The following is a 24,563-nucleotide window of genomic DNA, read 5'->3' as shown; positions in this document are numbered from 1 at the left end:
CCTTGTAAAAACTACTCTGGGGGAAAAGATATGCTATGAGGTTCCTCATTTGAAAAACTGGGAAGTAGTGGGTTGGTTTGTTTGTTGCTGATGTTGTCACTATTGTCATTGTTACTGTTTTTCTTTTTAAGGTATGGAGGTCGAGTAGAGCTCCCAGATAACTTAAAGTCTCTGTTTCGCCCAGTGGTAATGATAATGCCCAACTATCAAATGATTGCTGAAATAATACTGTTTGCATTTGGCTTCGATTCTGCAAAATCACTCTCTGGAAAGCTAGTTAACCTTTATGAATTAGCTAACAAACAGCTCTCACAACAGGTAAGGAACCGCTTTTCTCAAAATATATAAAGGTGGCAGCCAAATGTGGTGTTACATGACTGTAATTCCAGCTGCACGAGAGGCACAGATGGGAGGATGGAGATTTAAGGCCAGCCTAGGCAGAAGTTTAATGAGACCCCTGTCTCAAAAAGCAACTGGGTATGGTGGTACACATCTGTAATCCTAGCTAGATGGAAGGTGGAGAGAGGCCATGATCCCAGGCTAGCAATGGGCAAAAGGAAGGCCCTATCTGAAAAGTAAACTAAAGCAAAAAGTTATGGGGACCTGGCTCAAGGGGTAGAGCCTTGAGTTCAAACCCCAGTACTACCAAAATAAAAAAAAAAAAGTTAAAGGTGATTATATAAAAATAAGACTTTTCTGGTACTGTTCCAGGAATGACCTCGGACCATATCACATTCCTATCAACACATCAAGTCCATATACCATCTTGTCTGTAAGGCAAAATGCACAGTCAGTCATGATTCCAGGCCTTTCTCTGAGATCTGGAGAGAGTGATGGCACACCTGTTTCTTTAACTGTAGATTCCTTCTCCATTCAAGGAACGAACTTAGCATCTAGAATAGCATTCTCAAAGTTTACTGTACATCAGAATAATTTGCAGGACTTGTTAGTACCAGCATAGGCCTCACCTCACGTTTCTAGTTCTCTGTGTCTGAGGTGGCACTGGGGAACTTGCAGTTCAGGACATCCTCAGGCTTTACTGATGCTGCTGGTTTGAGTACCATACTTTGAAGATTATTGTTACAGAATATGAATTTGTTTACAACCCAAAATGGTTTGGACAGCAAATCACATTTCCTCCAAAGTGATCCTCTTTTTAACATTCTTCTAATTCCTTTTCCCAGTTTGCAATTTAATTCAGATGCAGGTCCTTTTTAACACTTGTTACTCTTCTTTTCAAAAAAGACTTTTATTGGCTCAGGGTGTGCTCAGGGTGTATCCCTGTGGTCCCAGCTACTCAAAGGGCTGATGCAAGAGGGTCATTTGAGCCTGAAGTCTGAAACCAGCCCAGGCAGTATAGAAAAAAAAAGGGGTGGTTAAGAAGAAAGAGGCATTCCGCAGTCTGGTACAGAGTCAAGGGCCTGGGAAGCAGAGATGGATTGGGGTTTCTTGTATTCATACAGCTGACCGTCATAGCATAGATTATCAGTAATTTATATTTTATGCAATTATCTTCAGATTGGTCCATTTTTCCTTGAGAACCTTTAAAAACTCAAAATGTTTTAATATTTTATGTCTCATAGGCTCATTATGATTTTGGCTTGAGGTCTTTGAAGGCAGTTTTATTAATGGCCGAAAAGAAGAGGCAAGAATTTAAATGGTCAGTTCAATTTCAAATTTCATGTTAGGTACAAGAGAGTTATATACCACTGGGAAAATAATTTGTAGAATTTTAAGTAATGAAGGCAAACATTAAAACATAGGGTCACCAGAGTGTCACAGTAAAATGTGGTAGAAGTTATTTAAAAATATCAACAAATACAGACATGGTGGCACATATGAATAATCCTAGCTACTGGGGAGTCAGGAGGATTGTGAGCTTGAGGCCAGCCCTGCAAAGTTAATGAAACCCTGCCTCAAAGACAAAATACAAACAAAAGGGCTGGGGATGTAGATCCAGTGGTGAAGTACTTGCCTAGCATGCATGAGGTCCTGGGTTCAATCCTCAGTACGGTTTAAAAAAAAAAAATCAAAAAAGAGGAAGAAAAAGATGCACATGGTCACTGAGTACCTTTTCCTCATAGAATGAAAGACACAGAAGAATAAAATACCCCACTGAAAAGAATACTAATCTAATAAGAAATATACAACCTACATGAAAATATAGTCAGTACTTGATATTGACAGGTTCCACATTCAACCAACTGCAGGCTGAAAATATCTGAGAGGAAAAATTGCATATGTCCAGAGCATATGCAGACTCTTTTCCTTGTCACTATCCCTTAAACAGTACAGGAGAACAGCGATTTGCATAGCATGTGCATTGTATTAGCTATTTTAAGCAATGGAGAGATCACTTGAAGTTTGGAAAGGATGTGTGTAAGTTCTGTGCAAACACTAGGTATTTTACATAAGGGACTGGAGCATCCACAGATAGGTGTCCATGGAGGTCCTAGAACCAACATCCCCTCCCCATGGATATCAAGGAGCAAATGTACCTGTATCAGAAGTGTGTGAAGCCCACGTGAGGAGAGCTTTATCACAGGGCTGAAATGTGGATAACCAACATAATAAACCACATTTGTAACATATCTCTTTTTTTTTTTTTTTGGTTTTGGTTTCATTTTTTGAGCCAGAATCTCACTATGTATGCTAGGCCAGCCTCCTGCCTCAGACTCTTGAGTGCTCAGATTACAGGCATATGCCACCATACCCAACTATATATCATCTTTGAGAACATAACATAGGTTGACTGGATACATGGTTAAAGTGGTAGAACACCTGCCTAGCAAGTGTGGGCCCTGAATTCAAACCCCAGTACCACAAAAAAAAAAAAAATTAGGCTGGGTGTGATGTCTCAATCTTGTAATCCTAACTACTCAGGAGGCAGAGATTGGGAGGACTGCAGCTGAAGGCCAGCTTGGGCAAAAAGTTCACGAGACCCCCATCTCAACCAACACCTGGGCACAGTGGTGAGCACCTAACATCCTAGGTATACAGGGAAGCACAAATAGAAGGATCACAGTCCAGGATGGGCTGGCCATAAAGCAAGACCATATTGCAAAAATAACCAGTGCAAAAGGGTTTGTAGAGTGGCTCAATGTAAAGCACCTGTCCAGCAAGTGTAAGACCCTGGTTCAACCCCCAGTACTGAAAAGTACAGTGGTTAAGAACAACTATTTGGGCTGGATGTTAGTTCAAGTAGTAGAGCATCTGCCTAACAAGCATGAGGCCCTGAGTTCAAACCCCAGTACCACAAAAACAGAGAGAGAGAGAGAACTAAACATCGTAAACATTCAATGTTAATTTATGAATAGAAATATTTAAAATACCAGAAGATTTTTTTGGAAACTGATCCTAAAATTCACATAGAAAAATAAACAAAACTAGCTAGAAACATATCGGAAAACAAGAGCAATGAAAGGGAATGCTCCCTCTGTGTATTAAGACATGTTGTAAGCTTTGATAGTTGAAACATCTTGGCACTGTCCATGAAGTAGAAAGGCAAGCCATTGGAACAGAGCAGGAAGTCAAGAATAGGACCCCATGCTTTGGGCATTTAGTCCAACCCAGGGACATGAAGAACTCTTTAAGAGTAGTGCTAGGAAGACTAACCAGCCATCTGAATAAGATCAAGGCAGAACCATGGTACAAACCATTTCAAGATAAACACTAAAAGGATCAAAGAATTTAAATGTAAAAAAATTAAAACACAAAAATATCTGAAGAAATAAAATGTCCTTTATATCCTTAGAGCACAGAGGCTTTACAAACTAAGACTCAAAAGCCAAAAGCCACAAAAGATTTATAAATGGTCAAAAATATATGACTTCTAATAATCCGTACCATTGAACTGAAGTCTTAAACTTCACTCTGAAAGAATGCCCCTGTCTACCCTTGAGTCATCATGTCCAAGGACTGCCATGCATTTGATTGACTAGAGCTGAGTTTATGTTCCTTTCCCAAGCTACTTTGTAGCAATGGCTCTGACATACAACTTTGGCACGTCAGACACAGCTACCTGGAGCAATTGAAAACAGAAAGAGAACCTACAGAGAGCCCATTCTGGTGATGTGACAGCAGTGTCTACAGTCATTGGACAGCAGTAGCAGAGGCAAGTCCGATGACCTTTGGGACAACAGGCACTGCTGAGCATCACCTGATGGTGGCAGTCACGTCATGCACGTCTTCACCAGCCTGGTTCTGCAGCGTGACTTTGGCCATTGTTCCCACCTACATAACCTGCAATAGGTGCTCCTAGAGGTTTTTAAGAAATCAGGATTTTTTTCATTTTGTATTAGCCTAAATTCATTTCTATTATTTTCAACTAAAAATCCTTAGTTATACTATGCCCATCCCTGAATCAGTGACTAGGATTTGGCGTTCCTCTTATTGTTATAGACCAGTCAGAGCCTGTCCCTGGAGCCAGGGACCTGAGTAATCCTGACATACTACATGGCTGGTGGGCAGTGAGGGCAGGGGAGAGGGCATTGAAAAGAACACTAGTAGTCATCAGATTTGCTGACTTATCTTTATACTGGTTTTCTTCAACCACTAAAGCAACACCAGTGACAATCTTTGTGAAGCAAGTGAAGCTCTGGTCATTATTGAGGCAGTCAGAGAAGCTACTCTATCAAAATTTCTTCCTGAAGATGTCCCACTTTTTGAAAAGATTATTGGAGATATTTTTCCTGGAGTAACAGTTCCAAAAGTAAATCAACTTGCACTGGAGGTAAGACTTTTGAAAATCATGACAAATTATTTAGATGTGGAATGCCAATTGGATTAAAAATACTTCAGTTCTTCCTGAAATGCTCTATTCATATAGAATATGTGGGGAATAAAACCACTTGGAGAGCCAGGTGTTGGTGGCTCATGCCTATAATCCTAGCTACGTGGGAGGCTCCAAAATAACCAAAGCAAAATGTACTGGAGGTATGACTCAAGCAGTAGAGCACCAGCTTTGCAAGCCCAAAGCTCTGAGTTCAAACCCCATCCCAGCAACAATGAAATGAAAAAAGAAGGGAAATATCAACTTTTGACTTTTGAAGGCAGAGCCTTCAAAGTCCCCAGTTTCCTTTCTCTAGTTATAAGCTCTGGGTCCCTCTCATGTTATCTTTACCATTTTTCAAGTTACAGCTTAAAAAAATGCATTACCATTCTAGTAGCATTTCCACATGAACATTGATGATCTATCCAACTTATTCACATACCTGTCTCAAGAGCTTAACTCAGAACACTCAAGAGATGAACTGAGAATTACTGGAAACACATCATAGAGTAAGAACTACGTGTATTTGCCACTCAGTTGACTCCAAGGGACATCATTACAGCCTTGAATTCTTTACAGTTATGATTTTATTTAAAAACCTTCAAGAGTAAGAAATGTGTTGAAATACTTAGCTGGGAGGATGACTCCTTTTAGTACCTCCTCCTTGATTACCCTGACTGTGCTTGTCCTCTGTGCATCTGTGATTCCTGCTCCACCCTGTATGACTTCTCGCTTATATCCAGACAAGTATCTAGGCTGACGTTATTAACTAGAGAGCATCTAGAACTGCTCAAAGTCCAGGCCTTCCTCGGGTAGTCTCATCAACTCTACTTTTAAAAAAATCCTCTCAGCGACTTCCTACCTGAGTTAGTCTGGCCACTGGAGCTGCCTTCCTCTCCATAGGCCTGCTAAGAGTCTCTTTCACCTGCTTTGCTCTGTCTCATTGTAAGGGATGCAAGAAGTGAAAAATAGAGTGTGATAGACTAATAAAAAAAAAAAAGGATAAACTCCATTCTTTGTAGACCCAGCTACCAGTTATATTCACCTTGAAATGAGCCCTCCATCAGAAGGAAACACAGTTGCCCTAATAATTCCTTTGCTAGAAAATTAAGAATCTTTCCAAGCTACAGCCCTCCTTGGAATATTTTAATGTATAACACCATCATGTTTTCAGTCTTGCCAATTTTATTTGCTGTCTTAGAATGTTCTTAATATTGAAGCATTAAAATAATCATCACAAAATTTAAAACCTACCTTAATGTTGATTAGAATTACAAAATATGGAACCTTCTCAGATTTTCTTTCAGTGCAGGGTAATGAGACAGTTGTACATTCAATGGCTAGTTCATCAGTATATCACAGAGCAAGGGTTCTTAATCTGAAAGAGAGTTTAGGAATTTGCTGCCAGATGTCTGTGAGTATTGTATTTTTGTGTGTATTATATTTTTCTTGAGAGAGTAATAACATTTTTCATTATTCTCAGAGACAGAGGCTGGCGCACTAAAAAAAAAACCTAAGAACTCCTCCTGTCTAGCAAATGCAAATCCCTGAGTTCAAGTCCCAGCACCACCAAAAAAAAAAAAAAACAACTAAGAACTACTGTCTTAAAGTGCAATAATTAGTACTTAGTTAAGAGGGATTAAAACTCAGAGGTTTGGGCTGGGGTGTAGTTCAGTGATAGAGTGCTTGGCTAGTTTGTGCAAGGTTCTGGTTTTGATCCTCAGCTCCCCTCTCCCCCCAAAAATTAAGGGTTCAATGTGCAATGCACTTTAATGTATTTATTTCCTTTTAGAAAGTAATACATATCGCAACAGAACAATTAGGCTTTCAGCATTGGCCACCTCAGAAAGAGAAGATCATACAGTTTCATAATCAACTTCAGGTAAGTGTAGAATGTCTTGTTAGCAATTCTTTGCCTGAGTAAGGTGTGGGAGCAAAGAAAGAGTGAAGGAGATAGAATCAGAAATGTCTTGGAGTCAGGATTTGAGGAGGCTGTTTACTTGATGCCTGTGGATTTCGGGGAGTGTGAATGGTCCAATCACATACCTGATCATCTGCCCATTTTTAAGTGAACTTTGTGATAAAAGGTACAGCATTGTCAGATGATAAATGATCCAGAAATCCACAGACATGATACAAATTAGCTTAAAGAGACAGGAACATGGCTAGCCTCTGCTGGCTGGACTGGAGCAGTGATCTCATACGTTGAAATAACTTCAACTTTAGTGCAGCAACACCAGCAGCACTTCAGGACTCTTGGATTCATGCCCGGCCTAGTTTGGCTTCCCTTACTGTGAGATAACTACATCAACTTTTGGCACGAGTAAAGTCTGGCATGCAGTAGTGGCTTATGCATCAGAAGCACAGAGTACTTTATTTTGCTGTGATGACAATGTCTTGATGGCAAGCATGTCGCAGTACTCAGTAAGATATTGTATTCATATAGCAGGTGTGGCAATCTAGGCAGGGTGGGCTCAATTAGCAGCCTCATTCTAGATAATCTGCCCATGAGTGAGTCGGTTTGTTTGCTCAGCTGCCATCATTTATTTCTACACTTTACAACCCCCATCTGAAGTTCTCCAAGAGGCAGGCCAGGTAGCTAGGCCATCAGAGAAGCCCTGGGATCAGAGTTCTGCCCACTGAGTAGAGGTTAATGAGTGTGAGGCTGCACTGTGAGAGATCAAGTTTCAGTTTAGCTGAGCCCTTGGGCACACACAGATAAGGAATCTTTGGGAATCAAGAGTTCTGTTAAAGGGGCTGGCAGAGTGGCTCAAGTGGTAGAGCACCTGCCTAGTAAGTATAAGGCCTGAGTTCAAACCCCAGTACTGCAAAAAAAGGAGTTCCACTCAGCCAACAGCTTTCTTTCAGGAGGCGAAGGGAGGGATTGTTGCCACTCTTTGATGACCCACCGGAGCTAGTCTGGCTGAGTTGCTGAATATTCAGTTTCCATTTGATAAGAAAGCCTTTTGTACCACTCTCAAGTTGCCAATCAAGAATCATCAGACTTAATGCTTGGTACAGTGAGGCTGAGCCTATAATCCCAGCATGCAGGAGAGCTGCCTGGGTGACATAGTGAGACCCTGTCTCCACACAAGAAGGATCACAGGACTTCCATAAGGATTCAGAGATTGATTCAAAGATAGTTTAGTTTTATCCATATATGAATTTTAATGTATTTATAAGATATTAGCATCATTTTTTAAAAAATAATTCTTTTAATATTATTACAGCATTCCAGAAGAGATGATGAGGTCCCAAGTATCTTCCTGATCTTAGGCTGCTATAACAATACCACAACTGAGTGACTTAGACACAGATATTTATTTATTTGTTTATTTATATTTTTCCTTCTTTTCTTTCTCTCACAGTCTCATTATGTATAACCCAGGCTGGCCTGTAACTCAAGATCCTCCTGTCTTAGCTTCTTGAGTGCTGGGATTATAGGTGTGGGATACACCAAGATCCCACATTAAATTCTTAGAGTTGTGGGGACTGGGAAATCCAAAATCAAAGTATTGACAGATTCTGTATCTGGTGACAGCCCTCTCCTTGGTGTGTAGGTAGCCGCTTTGCTGTGTCCTCATGTGAAGCAGGGGAGGAAGAACATGGGTGGGAAGGTTGAGGTTCTAGAGCTTTGCCCACATGAGTGCTCTGGTTTCCTTCTATTCACGTAAGGAATTAGTGGAGTCCCATACGAGGATTCCACCTCAAATATCATCGTGTTGGGAGCTGTAGCTTCACTATATGAATTTGGGGAGGACCCAAACATTCAGTTCATAACAGCAATGTAAAGTACTTGTGGTTGGGATGGAGAGAAGATGGAATTAAGAAAAAGATTTGTAAGAGAGGAGAGAATGAAAAAGTCTACTTTGAACAATTAGTACACAGAGGTTTTATTAACTAGATTAGAGAAATGAAAGAAGCAACAATGTGAAAAGAAGGTCTAGATGGGAATGTTTAGCAGATCATTTGAGATTTCATTCTGCCACTCAAGACCAAAGACTGGGACAAGAGGATAAATCAGGGAGTCATTAGGATCTAGGTCATAGTTAAAGACCAAATTGAGGAGTTTGGAAAGAACAATGTAGAGGTAGAGCAGATGTAGAATGATTTAGGAAAGTCTAAAATGAGAAAGAGAATCAGAACTCAAGAAAGAAAAAATTAAGGAGGAAAATCCTGATAAATTATGTTATAGCAACCAATAGGAGAGAAAGCCACGAGTAGGAAGAAGCGGAAAGTAAGATAAACTGTTTTTTGAATTTTAAAATTAGGAGATTTCTTGTGACTTTAACATAGCCTCCTCAGTAAAAGCAGAAGCCAGATTCCAAAGTATAGTATTATAATTTGAAGGAATATCAGTGGGTACAGAGATGTATTTGTAAGTAAACTTTTAAGATAGTTTATGAATGAATAAATCTGCAAATTTATTTTAGGCTCGTGTTGGTGTGATGTTAGTGGGCCCAACAGGTGGAGGAAAGACAACAGCCAGAAGAATTTTAGAAAAAGCCTTAATATTGTTACCAGCTGTAGACCTCTTGTCACTTAAAGACAGGCAATCTGCTTCAAAGGTAAATGTTCTGCTGCACAAAATATTTCTCAATTTGTTTGTATCACATTTTATTCTTCAGTTAGCATTTTATGTTTTACATAAGCATTTTCATTACTTACTAAATTTATTAGTAGGAATTTTATAGTTAGGAATCATTGTAGTAAGTGGGATTTTTAAAAAATTAAACCTCAAACTGGCCATTGCTCATGTAAAACAAAGCTATTGAATTCTATGTTTACTTTGTGTTTAGCTACCTTACTGAATAGCTTTGTAAGTTCCAATTGCTTTTTTAAGTATCAATTCAGTCATCTTCAAATGAAAATAATTTCATCCCTTTTTTCAATATTTATGACATATTCTTTTCCTATCTTACTGAATTGATTAACCCTCAAACAATATTACCTATAATATTTGTTCCTTATTTTATGTGGAATGCATTTAATATTTTTGCACTCAATACAATATTAGCTCTTTAACGCTGATAAATATTCTTCATCATACTTGGAAATTTCTGTTCACCAAAACTTTGGGGTTTTGATGGTTAGAATTCATTAAATGATTTTAGCATCTACTTGAGGTTTTAACTCAGGGCCTTACACTTGTTAGGCAGGTACTCTATCACTTGAGCCTCTCCACCAGTGGTTTTCTGTGTTGTTTATTTTCAAGGTGGGTCTCCCTAATTATTTGCTCTGGCTGGCCTTGAACCCGTAATCCTCCTGCTCTCTGCCTAGCTAGGATTGCAGGTGTGGGCCACCAAAACCCAGCTACTTTTTATTGTTTAACTGGTTAGTATTAAATTGTCCATGACTTCCTAGAATAGTCCCTACTTCATCATGATATATTTTTATGAAATATAAAGTTAGTCTCCACCAAATAGTGAGTAATTCAGTTATTTTATTTAAAGATTTATTGTTGGTAATATATTCCAAAAGTCCTAGAAAGTCAGGCTCTCAATTGTATAGATTTTTTTCTGTCAGTATGAAATATCCTGTTTAAAATCAGACACTAATCAGAGGATTAGTTTAGTTTCTAATCCTTTGTCATCTCCTCTACCTAAACAGAGCTCAATGAGTTCTTAAAAGTTGCCGTAATTAATAACAGGTGAATGATCATAGGAACAGTAATAATCACAGCTAATATTTATGGAGCAGTAAACATGGGTGCAGTACTGTGCTCAAAACCACTTTTACTTGAATTGCAGCCTTTAATCCTCATATCAGTGCAGTGGGTAGTAATTCATTTTGTTAGAAAAGTTTTTTTGGGGTTTTTTTTTGGGGTGGGTACTAGGGTTTGAACTCAGGTCCTCACACTTGCTAGGCAGGCACTCTATGGCTTGAGCCCCTCCAACAGCCTTAGAAATGTTTTTAAGTATGAAAGTAGTATGCATAATTGTGAAAATTTTGGAAAATAAATAATAATCAACTAGAAAGAATCACTGAAAACATTTTTCTATCTTCCATTTAATAATTTTTTTCTATTATATATTTTCAAATCATGGCTATATTTCTTTATAAATATTCTCAATTTTGTTTTACATTTTGCCATTTTCACCTAGTATTATATGCCCAGAATTAACCCCACATCATTAGAAACTCACAAATACAATTCCAAGGACTCTATTCTATATATACAGTATACCTTAATTCATTTATTGATGTTCTCATTATATAGATCTAGAGATATATGTATATATACTTATCTCTGTATCTATTTATGTGTACATATATATATACACACACATATATATATATGTGTATATATACATGTACACACACACACACACAAACACACACAAAAACCACCCTATTCAGGACAGTGGCAGACCCTCAGAATGAGGTTGTTTTGACCATACTCCTTAGGTCATGACTTTCTTCTTGTTGGTCAGTTCCAGGCCTTTTTACTTTAGTTTATTTCCTGCTCTTCACTTCTGTTCCTTTTCCATCACAGGAATACTCTAGTGCTTTTACTGCCTGTCCTTAGGTGTATGTATAGCCTTAAGATTTTATATACAGGAATAGAACTTCTGTATGGCAGAGCATAGCTTTACCAGAACTTCTGCCAGGTGAAATTCACAGAACATATAGATAATCTAGATAACCTTTTTTTTAGATAACTTTTTTTTTTTTTTTGAGCTACTGGAGGCTAAACTCAGGGCCTCACCACTTGAGCCACAGCCCAGTCCTTTTGTTTGTTTGGTGTTTTGTTTTGTTTCGAGATAGGGTCTAGTTATCTTTGCCCAGGGTGGCCTAGAATTTATGATCTTCCTGCTTCCACCTCCTGGGTAGCTAAGATTATAAGTGTGAACCTCTATGCTTGGCTTATAATTAACCATTTTAAAGGGTATAGTTCAATCCCACCTCTCCAGTTCCAAAACTTTCTTATCATTCTGAGAGCTCCCCTTTCCATTAAGAAATCACTCCTCATTCTTTTCTCTCCCCATTCATAGGCAACCACTAATTGTACAGTTTATATAAAAGTAATCCATATAACATGTGAACTCTTTTGTCTGGCTTCTTCTACTTCTTAACATATGTCGTTGAGGTTCATCTAAGTTGTAGCATGTATCAGTACTTCATTCCACATCATGGCTGAACGGTTGTGTATTATAAGAGTGTAAACGAGCGTCATTCTGTTTGTTTATCCAGCCATCACTGTATGCTCATCTGCTCGTCCTATGTGTATATTTGGGTTGCTTCTATCTCTTAGATAGAAGAAGTATCACTGTTACAAACATTTGCATGTGAGTTTTTGAGTGGACACATTTTTCATTTCTCTTGGACACATACCTGGAAGGAGACCTGCTGGTTCATGAGGTAACTGTATATTTAATCTTTTGAGGATCTGTTCTTCACTGCAGCTGCACCATTTTATTTTTTTATAAATTTTCTATTAGGATATATTCATTACACAGGAGGGGATTCATAGTCACAACTCTGATTAGACCCATATTGTACATTAATTACATCACCCCCATCATCTCTCCCTCTTAACCTCCTCCCCACCCTACTTAAAGCAATTGCAAGAGGTTTCTTAGTTCTGTTTCATATAGGTATATGAAGTTCATCAACCATATACCACCACCTTAATCTTCCTTTAGCCCCCAACCAGTACCTGCCCCCACACACACACACTGTACCTATTTTACAGTCCTGTCTTTCATTATTAACACTCAAGTTGATGTTCAAAGGAATACCTCAATGCATGCATGCCCACTGTGGGTATACTTTGGTCCATTCAGCCCCTTCCATTATCCTCCCCTACCCCTTTACTTCCCACCCCCTATTTTTCAACAGCTTTCAATACACATCCTTACATCCTCTACCTTCACATCTTGTTATTTGATATTATTTATGCTCTATCATTTTCTTTTCCTTTTCTTCTTTCCCTGAGTTCCATAGAGTAGTTCCACTGTTAAAACATGTTCTACATCTGAGTTTGTATATGTTCATGTTTGGTTTTGAGTATATGTTTATCTTTGGATGTATCTTCCACATATGAGAGAAAACATGCAGCCTTTGTCTTTCTGAGCCTGGCTTACTTCACTTAACAGGATGTCCTCCAATTCCATCCGTTTACCTTCAAACCACATGTCATTATTCCTTATGGCTGAGTAATACCCCATTGTGTATATATGCCACATTTTCTTGGTCCATTCATCAGTTGTAGGGCACCTGGGTTGTTTCCAAAGCTTGGCTATTGTGAGTATTGCTGCAGTGAACATTTGTATACAGGTGTCTCTATTATATCCTGACTTACATTCCTTTGAGTATATGGCCAGGAGTGGTATCACTGGATCATATGGCAGTTCTATTTTTAGCTTTTTGAGGAATCTCCATGCTGCTTTCCATAGTGGTTGTAGTCATTTGCATTTTAAACAGCTGTTAGCAATGTGTGAGGCTTTCGATGTTTCCACCTTCTTACCTACAGATATCATCTTTTCTGAATGTGAAACAGTATCTCATTGTGGTTTTGGTTTGCATTTTCTTAATGACCAGTGGTGTCATGCTTATTGGCTATTTGTATATCTTCTTTGGAGGCATGTCTATGTCTATCTTTTGTCCATTTTTAAATTAGATTGTCTTTTTGTTATTTAGTTGAGTTCTTTATATATTCAGGTCATGAAACTTCATTAAATATGAGACTTACAATTTTTTTCCTATTTGTGAGTAATCTTTTTCCTTTATGGGAATGCACAAAGTCATTAATTTTTATAAAATCCAATTAATCCAATTTATTTATTTTTTCCTTTGTTGCTTCTGCTTTTGGTGTCAAATCTAAGAATTGACAACCACATCCAAGGGCATAAAGACTTATTCCTATGTTTCTTTCTTATGGTTTATAGTTTTTCTTCTTACAGTTAATGTATTGACCCACTTTGAGTTAATTTTTATATATAAAGCAAAGTAGGATCCCACTCTTGTGCAAATGGATATCCAGTTCTCCCTGTACGATTTATTAGAGTCTGTTCTTTTCCTAAATGAATGATGTTGGCATCCTTATTGAAAACCAGTTGACCACAGGTGTTTGGGTTTATTTCTGGACTCTCAGTTCTGTTTCATGGCTTTATATGTATTTACAGCTGTTTTTGAGTCTTAATTTTCCGAAGATTCCCATCCCAACTTCTTTCTGAGGCCTTACATGATCTACTGTGTGTCTCACCCATAACTTCTTGCTCCCTGCTTTTGCAGATCTGTATTTCTCTGCAAATGTGCCTGCCTCTTTTCCTATCTCAGATCTGAGGTAGATGAAGCAGAGACCAGTTCTTCAGTCATGGCCCATATACGTTAGAATGTTGCAAATAAGGTCCAATCTCTACACCCAACCCAGGCTCCAGACTCACCACATCCACATTCAAATATAAAGCACAGTGAGCTATCATATTCCTTCCAGGAACCATTTGTAGTATATAGAATTTTTTTTAATAATGATTTTGCTTATCGTGGCTAATTTTAATAAACCAATTTTTACTGTTCCTTTTAAATGCTATCTTTATAGAGAATTTTTAATTGAAGTGAAAACGTCTTCTAAACTCTTTGGTGATAATAGTACAAAAAGTGTACTATAGTTAATGTCTTATACATAACACTGATTTTCCCCAGATTCCAGGAAAAAAAGGAAAAGTAGATATTTATGTTTTAAATCCAAAGTGTATCACTCTCAGTGAACTCTATGGACAACTGGATCCTAATACTATGGAATGGACTGATGGGTTATTATCAGCAGCAGTTCGAAATTATGTATATTCGAACCCTGCAAGTTACTCAAAGAGAGACACTGATCTCGGACTAAAGTCAAGAATCTCAGACTTATCGAATGTAAGTTTAATATCGTGTGAGTGTTTCATTTGACTGATGAACCATTGTATATTCAAAGACCGATCCTAAAGCATCATAAGATACCTATTAGTATAAAAGTGTTTTGAACATTTCAAAAAGAGAAATTTGTAAGTTATTAAAACCAGAAAGTATGCCACTGACTTTTTAAATGGTCAGTGAATCTTGGATAAGGTTAAAGATACTTGCTTTAAAAGGAATACAAAGTGGACTAAGTCTACAGGGAGAGTGCCCTGGTGACTCCAGCACCACTGAGGGGCTTGCAGATCAAAATGTTTCAGTAGAAAGGTGAAGAAAAATTTGACACAAACTTCATCAAAGAATAAATGTAAGTGGAAACCAAATTAAAGTTGTGTTCTTAGTATTAGTAATTAGTAGGGTTGCTTTAAATTTCATTAAAGTGTATTGATAAAAAGATGATATTTGAAACCAAAGGAAATGATATTCTAGATGTATGAGATTGTGCAGTAGAAATCCATTCATAACCCAGGATAACTTTGGGAATGCAGTCAACCCTCTGTATTGGGTTCCAAATGTATAGATTCACCCAATCATGCATAAGAGTATTTGAAAAACACAGTTGTGTCTGTACAGACTTCCTTCTTGTCATTATTCCCTAAGTGATACAACAATTTACATAGCTTTTAAGTTGCATTAGGTCTTTTAAGTAATCTCGAGGTGATTTAAAGTGCATAGATTATATGCATAGATTTTATACAAGGGGCTTCAGCACCCTTAGATTTCAGAATCCATTTGGAGGTGCTAGAACAAGTCCCCTTGTAAATGCCAAGGGATGACTGAACACACTGAGATTTCTAATTAAAATCCACCCCTGGCTGGGTGTGGTTGTATGTGCCTATAATCCCAGCTACTTAAGAGGCAGGGATCAGAAGGGTTACGTGGGAGGCCAGCTCAGACAAAAAGTTAGTGAGACCCAATCTCAACCAAGAAACCAGGCATGATAATAAATTAGCACTTGCTATTCCATCTACACAAGAAGCATAGATAGGAGAATTGTGGTCAGAGTCCAACCCCAAGCAAAAACACACACACAAAAAAAAAAACTTTACTTCAATAAAGTTAGGGCTGGGAGGCATGGCCTAAATGGTAGAGCACCTGCCTAACAGACTTTGAGGCCCCGAGTTCAAATCCCACTACAGCCCCACCCCACCTCCCAAAAAGTGCCTCAGGGCAGAATGAAATGAAGAAAAGAAGAAGGGAGGAGAAACTGCTCCTTAAGGAAATGATTTTATTAGATGTTTGCTATCGTTTTCATATTGGTTTGAAAAAGTAGTCATTTGTCTGCCATGTGTGCCATATATATTTTCTGCAGTCCATGAAAATAAGTTTATCATTTTTCTTGTACATTCCAACTTTTCAGTCACACCTTGATAGGGTTTCTTTGTGTAAGATTATTCTGGGACAATTAAGCATCCTTAATCTGAAAAACCCAAAATTCAAAACTTCAAACCTGAGACTTTTTCAGAGCTGATGCACTCTATACCATGAAGCTACATCATGTACAAAGTTATGAAAGCCACTTTCCAAGGTTACCTCCGGGCTATGTGTATAAGGTGTGTATGAAACATACACGAGTTCTTGTTTAGACTAGGGTCCTGGCCTCTTTTGCTTATGCAAATATTCCAAAACCCAAAACACACAGGTCCCAAGCATTTTGGTAAGGGGTGCTTAACCTGTATATTGATGGTTACTTAATAACATACAATAAATCTTTTAAATTTTATCATTTTTACGTTTACTCATGTGTATACATGGTTTGGGCTACTTTCCCACTCCCTGTACCCCATGCTTCTGGGAAAAACTGTTCCGCCCTCTTGTTCTTAAATTTTGTTGAAGAGAAAATGTAAGAGATCATAAGAAAGACATAGCATTTTTGCTAGTTTGAGATAAAGGTAGCTATACAGAGAGATTCCTAGCATTGCTTCCATGCACGTGTGTATTGCAAACCACATTGGTTCATCTCTGCCAGACCACTTCACTACTTCCTGGTCCCCTTCCCATCATGGCCTCTGCAAGTTTAAGATTACTTTATTAGCTCTTCTACAGTGAGCACATTAGCCACATTCAAGGTTTAGTTTTCCTTCTCTTTCCCTATTCCTCCATGTACATTCTCCCCATGTCCAGTAATGTTACTGCATGTGTTTTGGGTCTGTAATCCACATATGAGGGAAAACATGCGATTTTTGGCCTTCTGAGCCTGGCTAACTTCACTTAAGATGATGTTCTCCTGTTCCATCCATTTACTTGTGAATGACAAAATTTCATTTTTCTTTGTGACTGAGTAAAACTCTATTGTGTATAAATACATTTTTTTTAATCCATTTGTCGGTATGTGGGGCATCTTGGCTGTTTCCATAACTTGGCTATTGGTGGCTTAGTGGTAATGTATTGTTTCAGTTTCTGTTTATCATGGGAGATTTTTATTGCTTCATCAATTTTGAATGATAGTTTTGCTGGTTAGAGTATCCTAGGGCTGAAATCATTTTCATTCAGTGCCTGAAATACCTCACTCCATGCCCTTCTTACTTTTAAGGTTTCTGTTGAGAAATCTGCTGTTATTTTGATGCATTTACCTTTATATGTTATTTGTTTTTCTTTCTTACAGCCTTCAATATTCTTTCTCTGTTCTCTGTGCTAGTTGTTTTAATGATAAAATGCCATGGAGAGGTTCTTTTTTGGTCATGTCTGTTTGGTGTCCTGGAGGCTTCCTATACCTGAATGGTCAACATTTTCTTGAATTTGGGAAATTTTCTGTTATTATTTTATTGAATATATTATGTATCCCTTTGGCTTGTACCTCTTTTCCTTCTTCAATGCCCATGATTCTCAAGTTTGATCTTTGGATGGAATCACTGAGTTCTTGCATATTCCTTTCACAGCTCTTGAGTGTTTGACTAAGATTTCTTCTGTTTTTTCTTTAATTTTTATTTTATCTTTGAGCCCTGAGATTTTGTCTTCCACTTGTTCTAGTTTGTTGGAGTAGCCTTTGCTGTGTTTTTTGTTTAACTAAACAAAAATTTCTAGGTAACTAAAGTACCTAGAAATAAAAAGTACCTTTTTATTTCTGTTTTATTTTTTTTCTAAGGTTTTCCATATCTTTGTTCAACTCCTCCTTTATATTTTGTGTTGTCATCTTTAATTCATATATCTCTTTTTTTATAGTGTCCTTTGTTTCACTTTGGTGTTTGCTGAAGTTCTCTCTGAGTTCATTTATTTGTTTCTGTGTCTTCTGATGTTCTATATTTTTGGTGTCTTGAAATTTCTTGAGTGCATCTTGTACATTCAGGTTAACCATGTCTAGTATCTTCTCCATGACTTTCTCAGTGATTTTTCCAAGATTTCCTCTTTGAGGGTTTTTGTTTTGTTTTTGTGGGCATCACTGGGTTCCTTAGTGACATTTATCATTGTTTTGTTGACATCAGGAACTAGTTATCCATTTTCTTCATTTCATGCTGAATCCTTTATTGAATTTTTTTTTTTGAGGAGAGTAGTTTCCATCCCTTCTTTTTCCCATCACTCCACTTGGTGCTGTGCAACTATGTTCTTGATAGGCTAGTTGGTGGTTTCAATTGCCTGTTTTCTTTCCCTTGATTTAATTTTTGTGTTGTTGACTGACTTGGTTGCTAGCTAGGTTGATGTGCTCTTTTTGTCCCTGGACTGGAGGTGTGATTTAGCAATAACAAATTCATAGATTCAATGCCAGACCAGTTGTTTACATATTATATAGAAAACCCCTCGGGGGTAATATCAGTAAACAGTGGGAGTTGCAGGGATGATAGTTATTAGGCCAGATATAGAAATCTGGGGTAGGTAGGGGAGTCGAGCGTGGTGCGTGATGCTCACCTGTTCATTCTACAAATTCATGCAAGCAGCTTTGAAACCAGCTGGCAGGGAGAAATGGCACAATCTAGGGAGGCTTTCCACAGGTTAGGGATCCAAGATGTCACAGAGTTTGATTCTGATCAATGCGCTGTCTTCTGCTTGTTGGGAGAAAAATTTTTAAAAATTTTAAAAAGAAAGAAAGAGAAATGGCCAGGGGGCTTTTTTCTCAGGGCTGGACACGCCTTGCTGACTATGCCACACCAGCATTTTCGCAGCTGTTAGGTGCAATTAAAGGCTGATTTCAGGGCCAGTCTTTGAATTTTATGTGCACCTAATGTGATGGCAGTTATTATTTTGGTCAGGAGCAATCAGAATTACCCAAGTGTAGCTCCGAAGTCTCAAGGTAGTTCCTGGAGTCATGGAGCTTAGGCTTTCTGATTCCCTGCCCTAACCACCATCTTGGATCCTCCCACAATAAATCTTTTTAGACCCTTGATCTTAATGAAGCTCATTTAGGTATTGTTAATGGAACTTTCTCCCAGATGGAAAATTGTTCTGACACAACCAAATAATTAATCTCATTCCCATTAATATAAAATAGTACTGGAATAGGGGTCTATTTCTACATTCATTATTCTGCCTTCTGGGTTTTTTTTTTTAATTTTACTATTGTGTGTACTTTGGGACACAGTGTGGTCATTCAGTACATGTGTACAGTGTGTGATGATCACCTCACAGCCATTAGCACTTACATCTCCTTAAACATTTGTCATTTCTTTGTTCTAGGAAGCTCCAAACACGCCTCTTCTGATTCTTTATACAGTATATAATAAGTCACCATGAACTATGATCAGTCTGCTGACCCACAAAGCACTTTTGCTTATTCCTGTCTGTACCCCCTTCCCCTGCACTTCCCTGCCTCTGCTGGCTGCTGTTCTGCTCTCCATGTCCATGAGTCAAATGCTTAAATTTCAGATAAATGAGACATACAGTATTTTTCTTTCTGTGCCTGGCTTATTTAAACTAAAGTAGTATTTCTCTTTTTTCAATTTTCTGAAAGGAAATATGCTGCATTTGCAAGATACATTGTACTAATTATGTGTTGGTCTTTTCAGCGGGAGAGCTTTGGCCTTTCAAGAAAGCATATTGATATATCATCATTGTGGCTGGACCCTATATCAAGTAAAACTTTAAACACTATTGATTAAATATTTTAGGTTTTCCAACTTGAATCCTCTGACCCAACAGATATCGATGATAGTTTTGTGAAGGATACAGTGAAAGATGACAAAATTCTAGAAAGTCACAGTAAGTGTTACTAAATTTTGTAAAGATGATGAACTTACATAGGAAAAAACCTTGAGCCATATTTTTAATTAGTGATATTTTGTTCTTTCACAGTTTACTTTTTCCTTCTGTGTTTTTCTAATTTGTATATTAGTATCACATACAATATTATATATGTGTGTGTGTGTGTGTGTGTGTGTGTGTGTGTGTGTGTTAATCATTATGGTATATCGCCACTGGGGCTTAAACAGCCCTTCGTTTTATAGGTGACCACTGGTCCCCATAAGAAGAAGTAGATATTAAATGTAGGAAAGACATGAGATGCCACAGTGGCAGCCTAGTACCACCTCTGAACAGGGACTCCAAACAGACTTTACATCCCAGCTAAATCATGCAACCTCAGCAGACTGATCTCAAATGAACTGCATGCCTGATATATGCCATACACTTGGCTATGTCCCAGGGGACAGAATGTCTGTATGAACTGGTCCCTGCTCTAAGGGGACTGACAGTCTACTGGAGGAGCCCCAGCCATTGCTTCCCTCGTTCAGGTTGAGCTTCATATCGACTCGTTCTCCAGTAACACATTTATGATACAGACTTTTGAAGGAACTTCTGCTGCTGTTTCTACTTTCCTGAAGTTTTGCCTGTCATTTTGGGGAAAGTACAATGATTGGACATAGTAAGTTTTCTTTAAGGGGTTTAGGACAACTGTACAGCAAGTTTTTCATCTATCCAGAGCCCATCTTCCCAGTGATGGTTGTATGAATCCTAGGTCTTCCTGGTTCTTGTAGGACACTTTAACATCTTTTAGGTGATACCTACCTTCTGTCTACATAGTGACCTATTCACACCCCCCTCTCCTGATCATAGACTTTCTACAATTTCCACAGTCACTGAGCACAGTAGTGGGCATAGCTTGTGTGCTATAGTCTGAATATTTGTGTTCTCCCCAGCCCCAAATGCATGTGTTAAATTCATAACCCTCAAGGTGATACTATTAGGTGCAGGGTTCTTTGGGGAGAATGGGTCATGAGGGCTCTGACCTTGTGAATAGAATTAACGTCCTTGTGAGGAAGGTCCAGGAGAATACCTTAGTCTTTGACTTCTAGCTCCAGAGCAGTAAGAATAAACCTCTGTTGTTTATAAGCTTCCTTATCTAAGAAACAGATTAAGTAGGTAAAGAGGGTTAAATGGAGACCAAGCGTGATGTACTCTAAACTTTGATTCTTTCTTCAAAGGGCATCTATTTCCCTTTGTTATTCCCCAAAAGCAACATATCTGAAAATCATTCCTCTGTGGAAGGGGCACACTCACAAATAATATTATTAAGAAAAATGTAAAATCATGAATCTTTCTCCCATCCAAATTTTAAGAGTTAATTATCCAATTCAGTGATCTAAGAATGTCTAAACACTGCTCAAGGCATGGTGGAGTATTTAGTTAGTAAACACTGGAGCCTGCCTGTAGGTGTCTCCTCTTCTATCAGAGGCAGAGCATCTAGAGCACAGAGTGGCACTGTGATACAGGACACTGTACATTCACTCCATTTTCCCCAGAACACCAGCTTTCATCTACATACAGTAGAAAATTTTCAAGATTGTAAAGAAAGAAGCCAGAGCTCACTCTCAGTCACATTAAAATCTTGTCCTGCCCAGGTTTTGACTGGCAATGGATTGTCTTGGATGGCCCAGTGGACATCTTGTGGGTAGAGAATCTGAACTCTGTGCTGGATGACACAAGAACACTGTGTCTGGCCAACAGTGAGAGAATAGCACTTACTAGCAGTATACGCATGATCTTTGAAGTGGACAGTCTCTCTCAGGCCAGTCCAGCTACTGTCAGCCGGTGTGCAATGGTGTACATGGTAAGTTTTCAAAAGCAAATTTCCTTACAAAGAGCATGTGGTATCTGGGATAGTAATGAGTCATTATCTGCAGCCCTTTAATGTGAATTTTATTTTTGACTCATGTCAGCAAAGTGAGTCCAGTAGTCCTGAAGCTTTATGCCCCCCAAACTTCATGATCCAGTAGAGAATGGCAATATAATGGCTAAGTTATTCTTCTCTCAATAAATGAAGTGTCAGCGTTTCCACATGTGTGAGTGAGTAATACCTTCAAGTAGGCAGATTAGGCTGCAATGTGAATTGTTTTCCAATAGAGGAAAGAGTCCTTCCCTGAAATGTTATCTTATTCTGTGATTCTTATAACTTGGGAAATGCATTACCAAGACAGTGACAAGGAGGTAGGAAAAACAATAACAGCAAAGGATTTTCTACACATTAAATTAATCTTTAACTATGGTTAGACCTCTGCTTTGACTGATGTGATGGATAAAGCTACAACGTGGGGCTACTTCTGTGACCACTCCCCTGACCACCACACATAGCTTCAGCACACCTCCCTGTCCAGAATCTCCAAATTGCCTGCTTTCTCCTGAGACCATGGTCAAAAATGACAAATCATTCAGAGAATGGTAATTCCTCAAGCAATTTTGATCATTTGCTCTTTAAAGAATGATAATGCTAAGCTGAATTTCTCAGGAGGCAGCAGTGAAGTAAAAAAATAGTAAGAAAGCAGAAGAGTTCTGTTTTTAGTTTTTACATAAGATTTTCTTGTGCTTTTTCTTATTAGGACCCTGTTGATCTTGGATGGGAGCCTTATATTAAGTGTTGGCTTTTGAAAACTTCTAACATTATGAGTCAATCAGGAGTGGATTGTCTTGAATCCATGATTAAAAAAAGTGTCCCAGATGGACTACAATTTATAAAGAAGCATCAGAAATTTCTGCCATATCCTATGCAGGATATAACAATCGTCACAACCCTCTGCAGAATTCTTGATGCTTTCTTTGAATTCATGAGTACAAAAGGAGGATTTGGACAAAGTGAGTTTTTCCCCCTAATTCATGTAATGATACTATATGTTAGCTAGTCAGTGGCAGTTTATCATCTTCATAAAAGAAAATAAGGACAGGAAGACCAGGAATTTTCAGTCTGCTTGGGCCAATGACACATAGAACAAAGTAACAGCTCTTTACAGAAGAAGCTTATCAGTAAGAGTAGACTAATACTAAAGTATTCACACACAAATGAGTGTGACGAACCTTAGAGGGTCTCTAGTGGGGGGAGAGATAGAGAAACATTCTGTTTTTCTGAACAAGAATGCCAGAATGTATACAAATTAACACACAAGTCCTCTGCTGTGAAGACATACACACTTCTACATTCATCAGAAGTGCAAAAGGAAAAGGGGAATACTGGAAACAAGGCAAGAAGTTAAACATACTAGTAGAGGTCAGAAGTAAAACAGGAAAAGCTGAGATAAGGAACACATTAAACGGATTGGATGCTCTATTGGCCAGCTGAATGACATCAGAGAACAAGAACCTGAGGAACTCTGTCGGATGGCATCAGGAAGGACTAAAGAGGTGAAATGTTTTTAAAATACATATTAAATATATTCACTTAATACATAAACACGTGTGTATTTATTTGAAAGATAAATAAAAGTTGAAAGATTAACATTTAGAGAACAGAAACTCTAGAAAGAAAAAGTTAAATAAGTAAACAAAGGAAGAAATGTTAAAGAAGTAACTGACAAGAGATTTCATAGAACTAGAGAAAATGTAAGACCTAAGATTGAGTAGGCCCTAAGAGTAGTAATAGGATAGAAAATAAAATCCAAACAATTGTATTGATCCACTGTCTCACTGCTGCTAAATGCTCTGGTTTTTGTTTGGATCAGGCTGGAGTTTTCTTTTTCCTCTTCACATTTCGGTCTGGATAATTTCTAGTGACTTTCCTCCCAAGTCATATGCAGTCTTATTGTAAGCCATCCAAAGAAGTCTAACCTCTTATGTTGTGGTTATTTCTAGAATTTTCATTTGACTTATTAATAGTTTTCATACCTTTGCTGAAATTAGCATCTTTCAAGAATACAGTGATCAATTTATTATGGGTTAAACCCAAAGAAACCTATCAAAAATTGAAAATATTTTAAGTAGAAGCTGAATTTGATACACCTAACCTACTAAACATCATAGCTTATCTAACTTATCTTAAACATGCTTAGAACACTTCCATTAGCCTATAGTTTGGCAAAATTATTTAGCATAAGGACTATTTTATAATAGTGTTGAACATCTTCTGTAACTTATTGAATGCTATACTGAAAGTTATAAGCAATGGTAGTTGTGTATATATTGGCACCACTTAAAGTTGAAGAATCATAAGTGAGCCATTATTAAATTGGGACCGTCTTTATTAGCTTTAGTCACCATGCTGTCTTTTGAACTTAATTCCTGAACTGAAATTTTGGATCCTTTGACCAACATCTTTTTAACATTCCCCCCACTCAACAACCCTGTCACTCTACTCTCTGCTTTTTAGATTCTATATGAGTGAAATCATGTGGAATTTGTCTTTCGGTGTTTGGTTTATTTGTTTAAAGTAATGTCCTCTGGGAGAATCTATGGTGTCATTAACAAGAGGATTTTCTTTTTTTTGACTGAATAATGTGCTATTGTATATGTACCTCATTTTCTTTGTCTGTTCATCCACTGAAGACACTAGGTTGATTCTATGCCATGCTGTTATGAGGAATACTGCAGTTAACATTGGGAGTGCAGGTGACTCTTCAACACTGATTACATTTCCTTCAAATATATCCCAAAAGTGAGATTACAGGATCATGCAGTAGTTCTATTTTTAATTTTTTAGGAGCCACTGTACTGTTTTCTGTAATGCTGTAGAATGTTCTTTTCCTTCTGTCAGTTTGTT

The 24,563-nt window shown here is 38.0% G+C and overlaps 1 protein-coding gene across 1 annotated transcript in view; it reads left to right on the top strand.

The window, feature by feature from the left end:
- Positions 1-24,563, top strand: part of Dnah14 (dynein axonemal heavy chain 14) — a 279,653-nt gene that overhangs the window by 139,589 nt on the left and 115,501 nt on the right. The window contains exons 31-39 of the mRNA XM_074044804.1: positions 132-318; positions 1,584-1,660; positions 4,561-4,732; positions 6,564-6,653; positions 9,205-9,339; positions 14,420-14,635; positions 19,714-19,804; positions 21,442-21,650; positions 22,417-22,669. Of these exons, the coding sequence (XP_073900905.1) occupies positions 132-318; positions 1,584-1,660; positions 4,561-4,732; positions 6,564-6,653; positions 9,205-9,339; positions 14,420-14,635; positions 19,714-19,804; positions 21,442-21,650; positions 22,417-22,669 (1,430 nt within the window). The remainder of the gene's footprint in view (positions 1-131; positions 319-1,583; positions 1,661-4,560; positions 4,733-6,563; positions 6,654-9,204; positions 9,340-14,419; positions 14,636-19,713; positions 19,805-21,441; positions 21,651-22,416; positions 22,670-24,563) is intronic.

The sequence above is a fragment of the Castor canadensis genome, chromosome 11 (genome assembly GCF_047511655.1).
Source record: "Castor canadensis chromosome 11, mCasCan1.hap1v2, whole genome shotgun sequence".
Lineage (NCBI taxonomy): Eukaryota > Metazoa > Chordata > Mammalia > Rodentia > Castoridae > Castor > Castor canadensis.
This window is presented reverse-complemented; position numbering and strand designations above follow the sequence as displayed.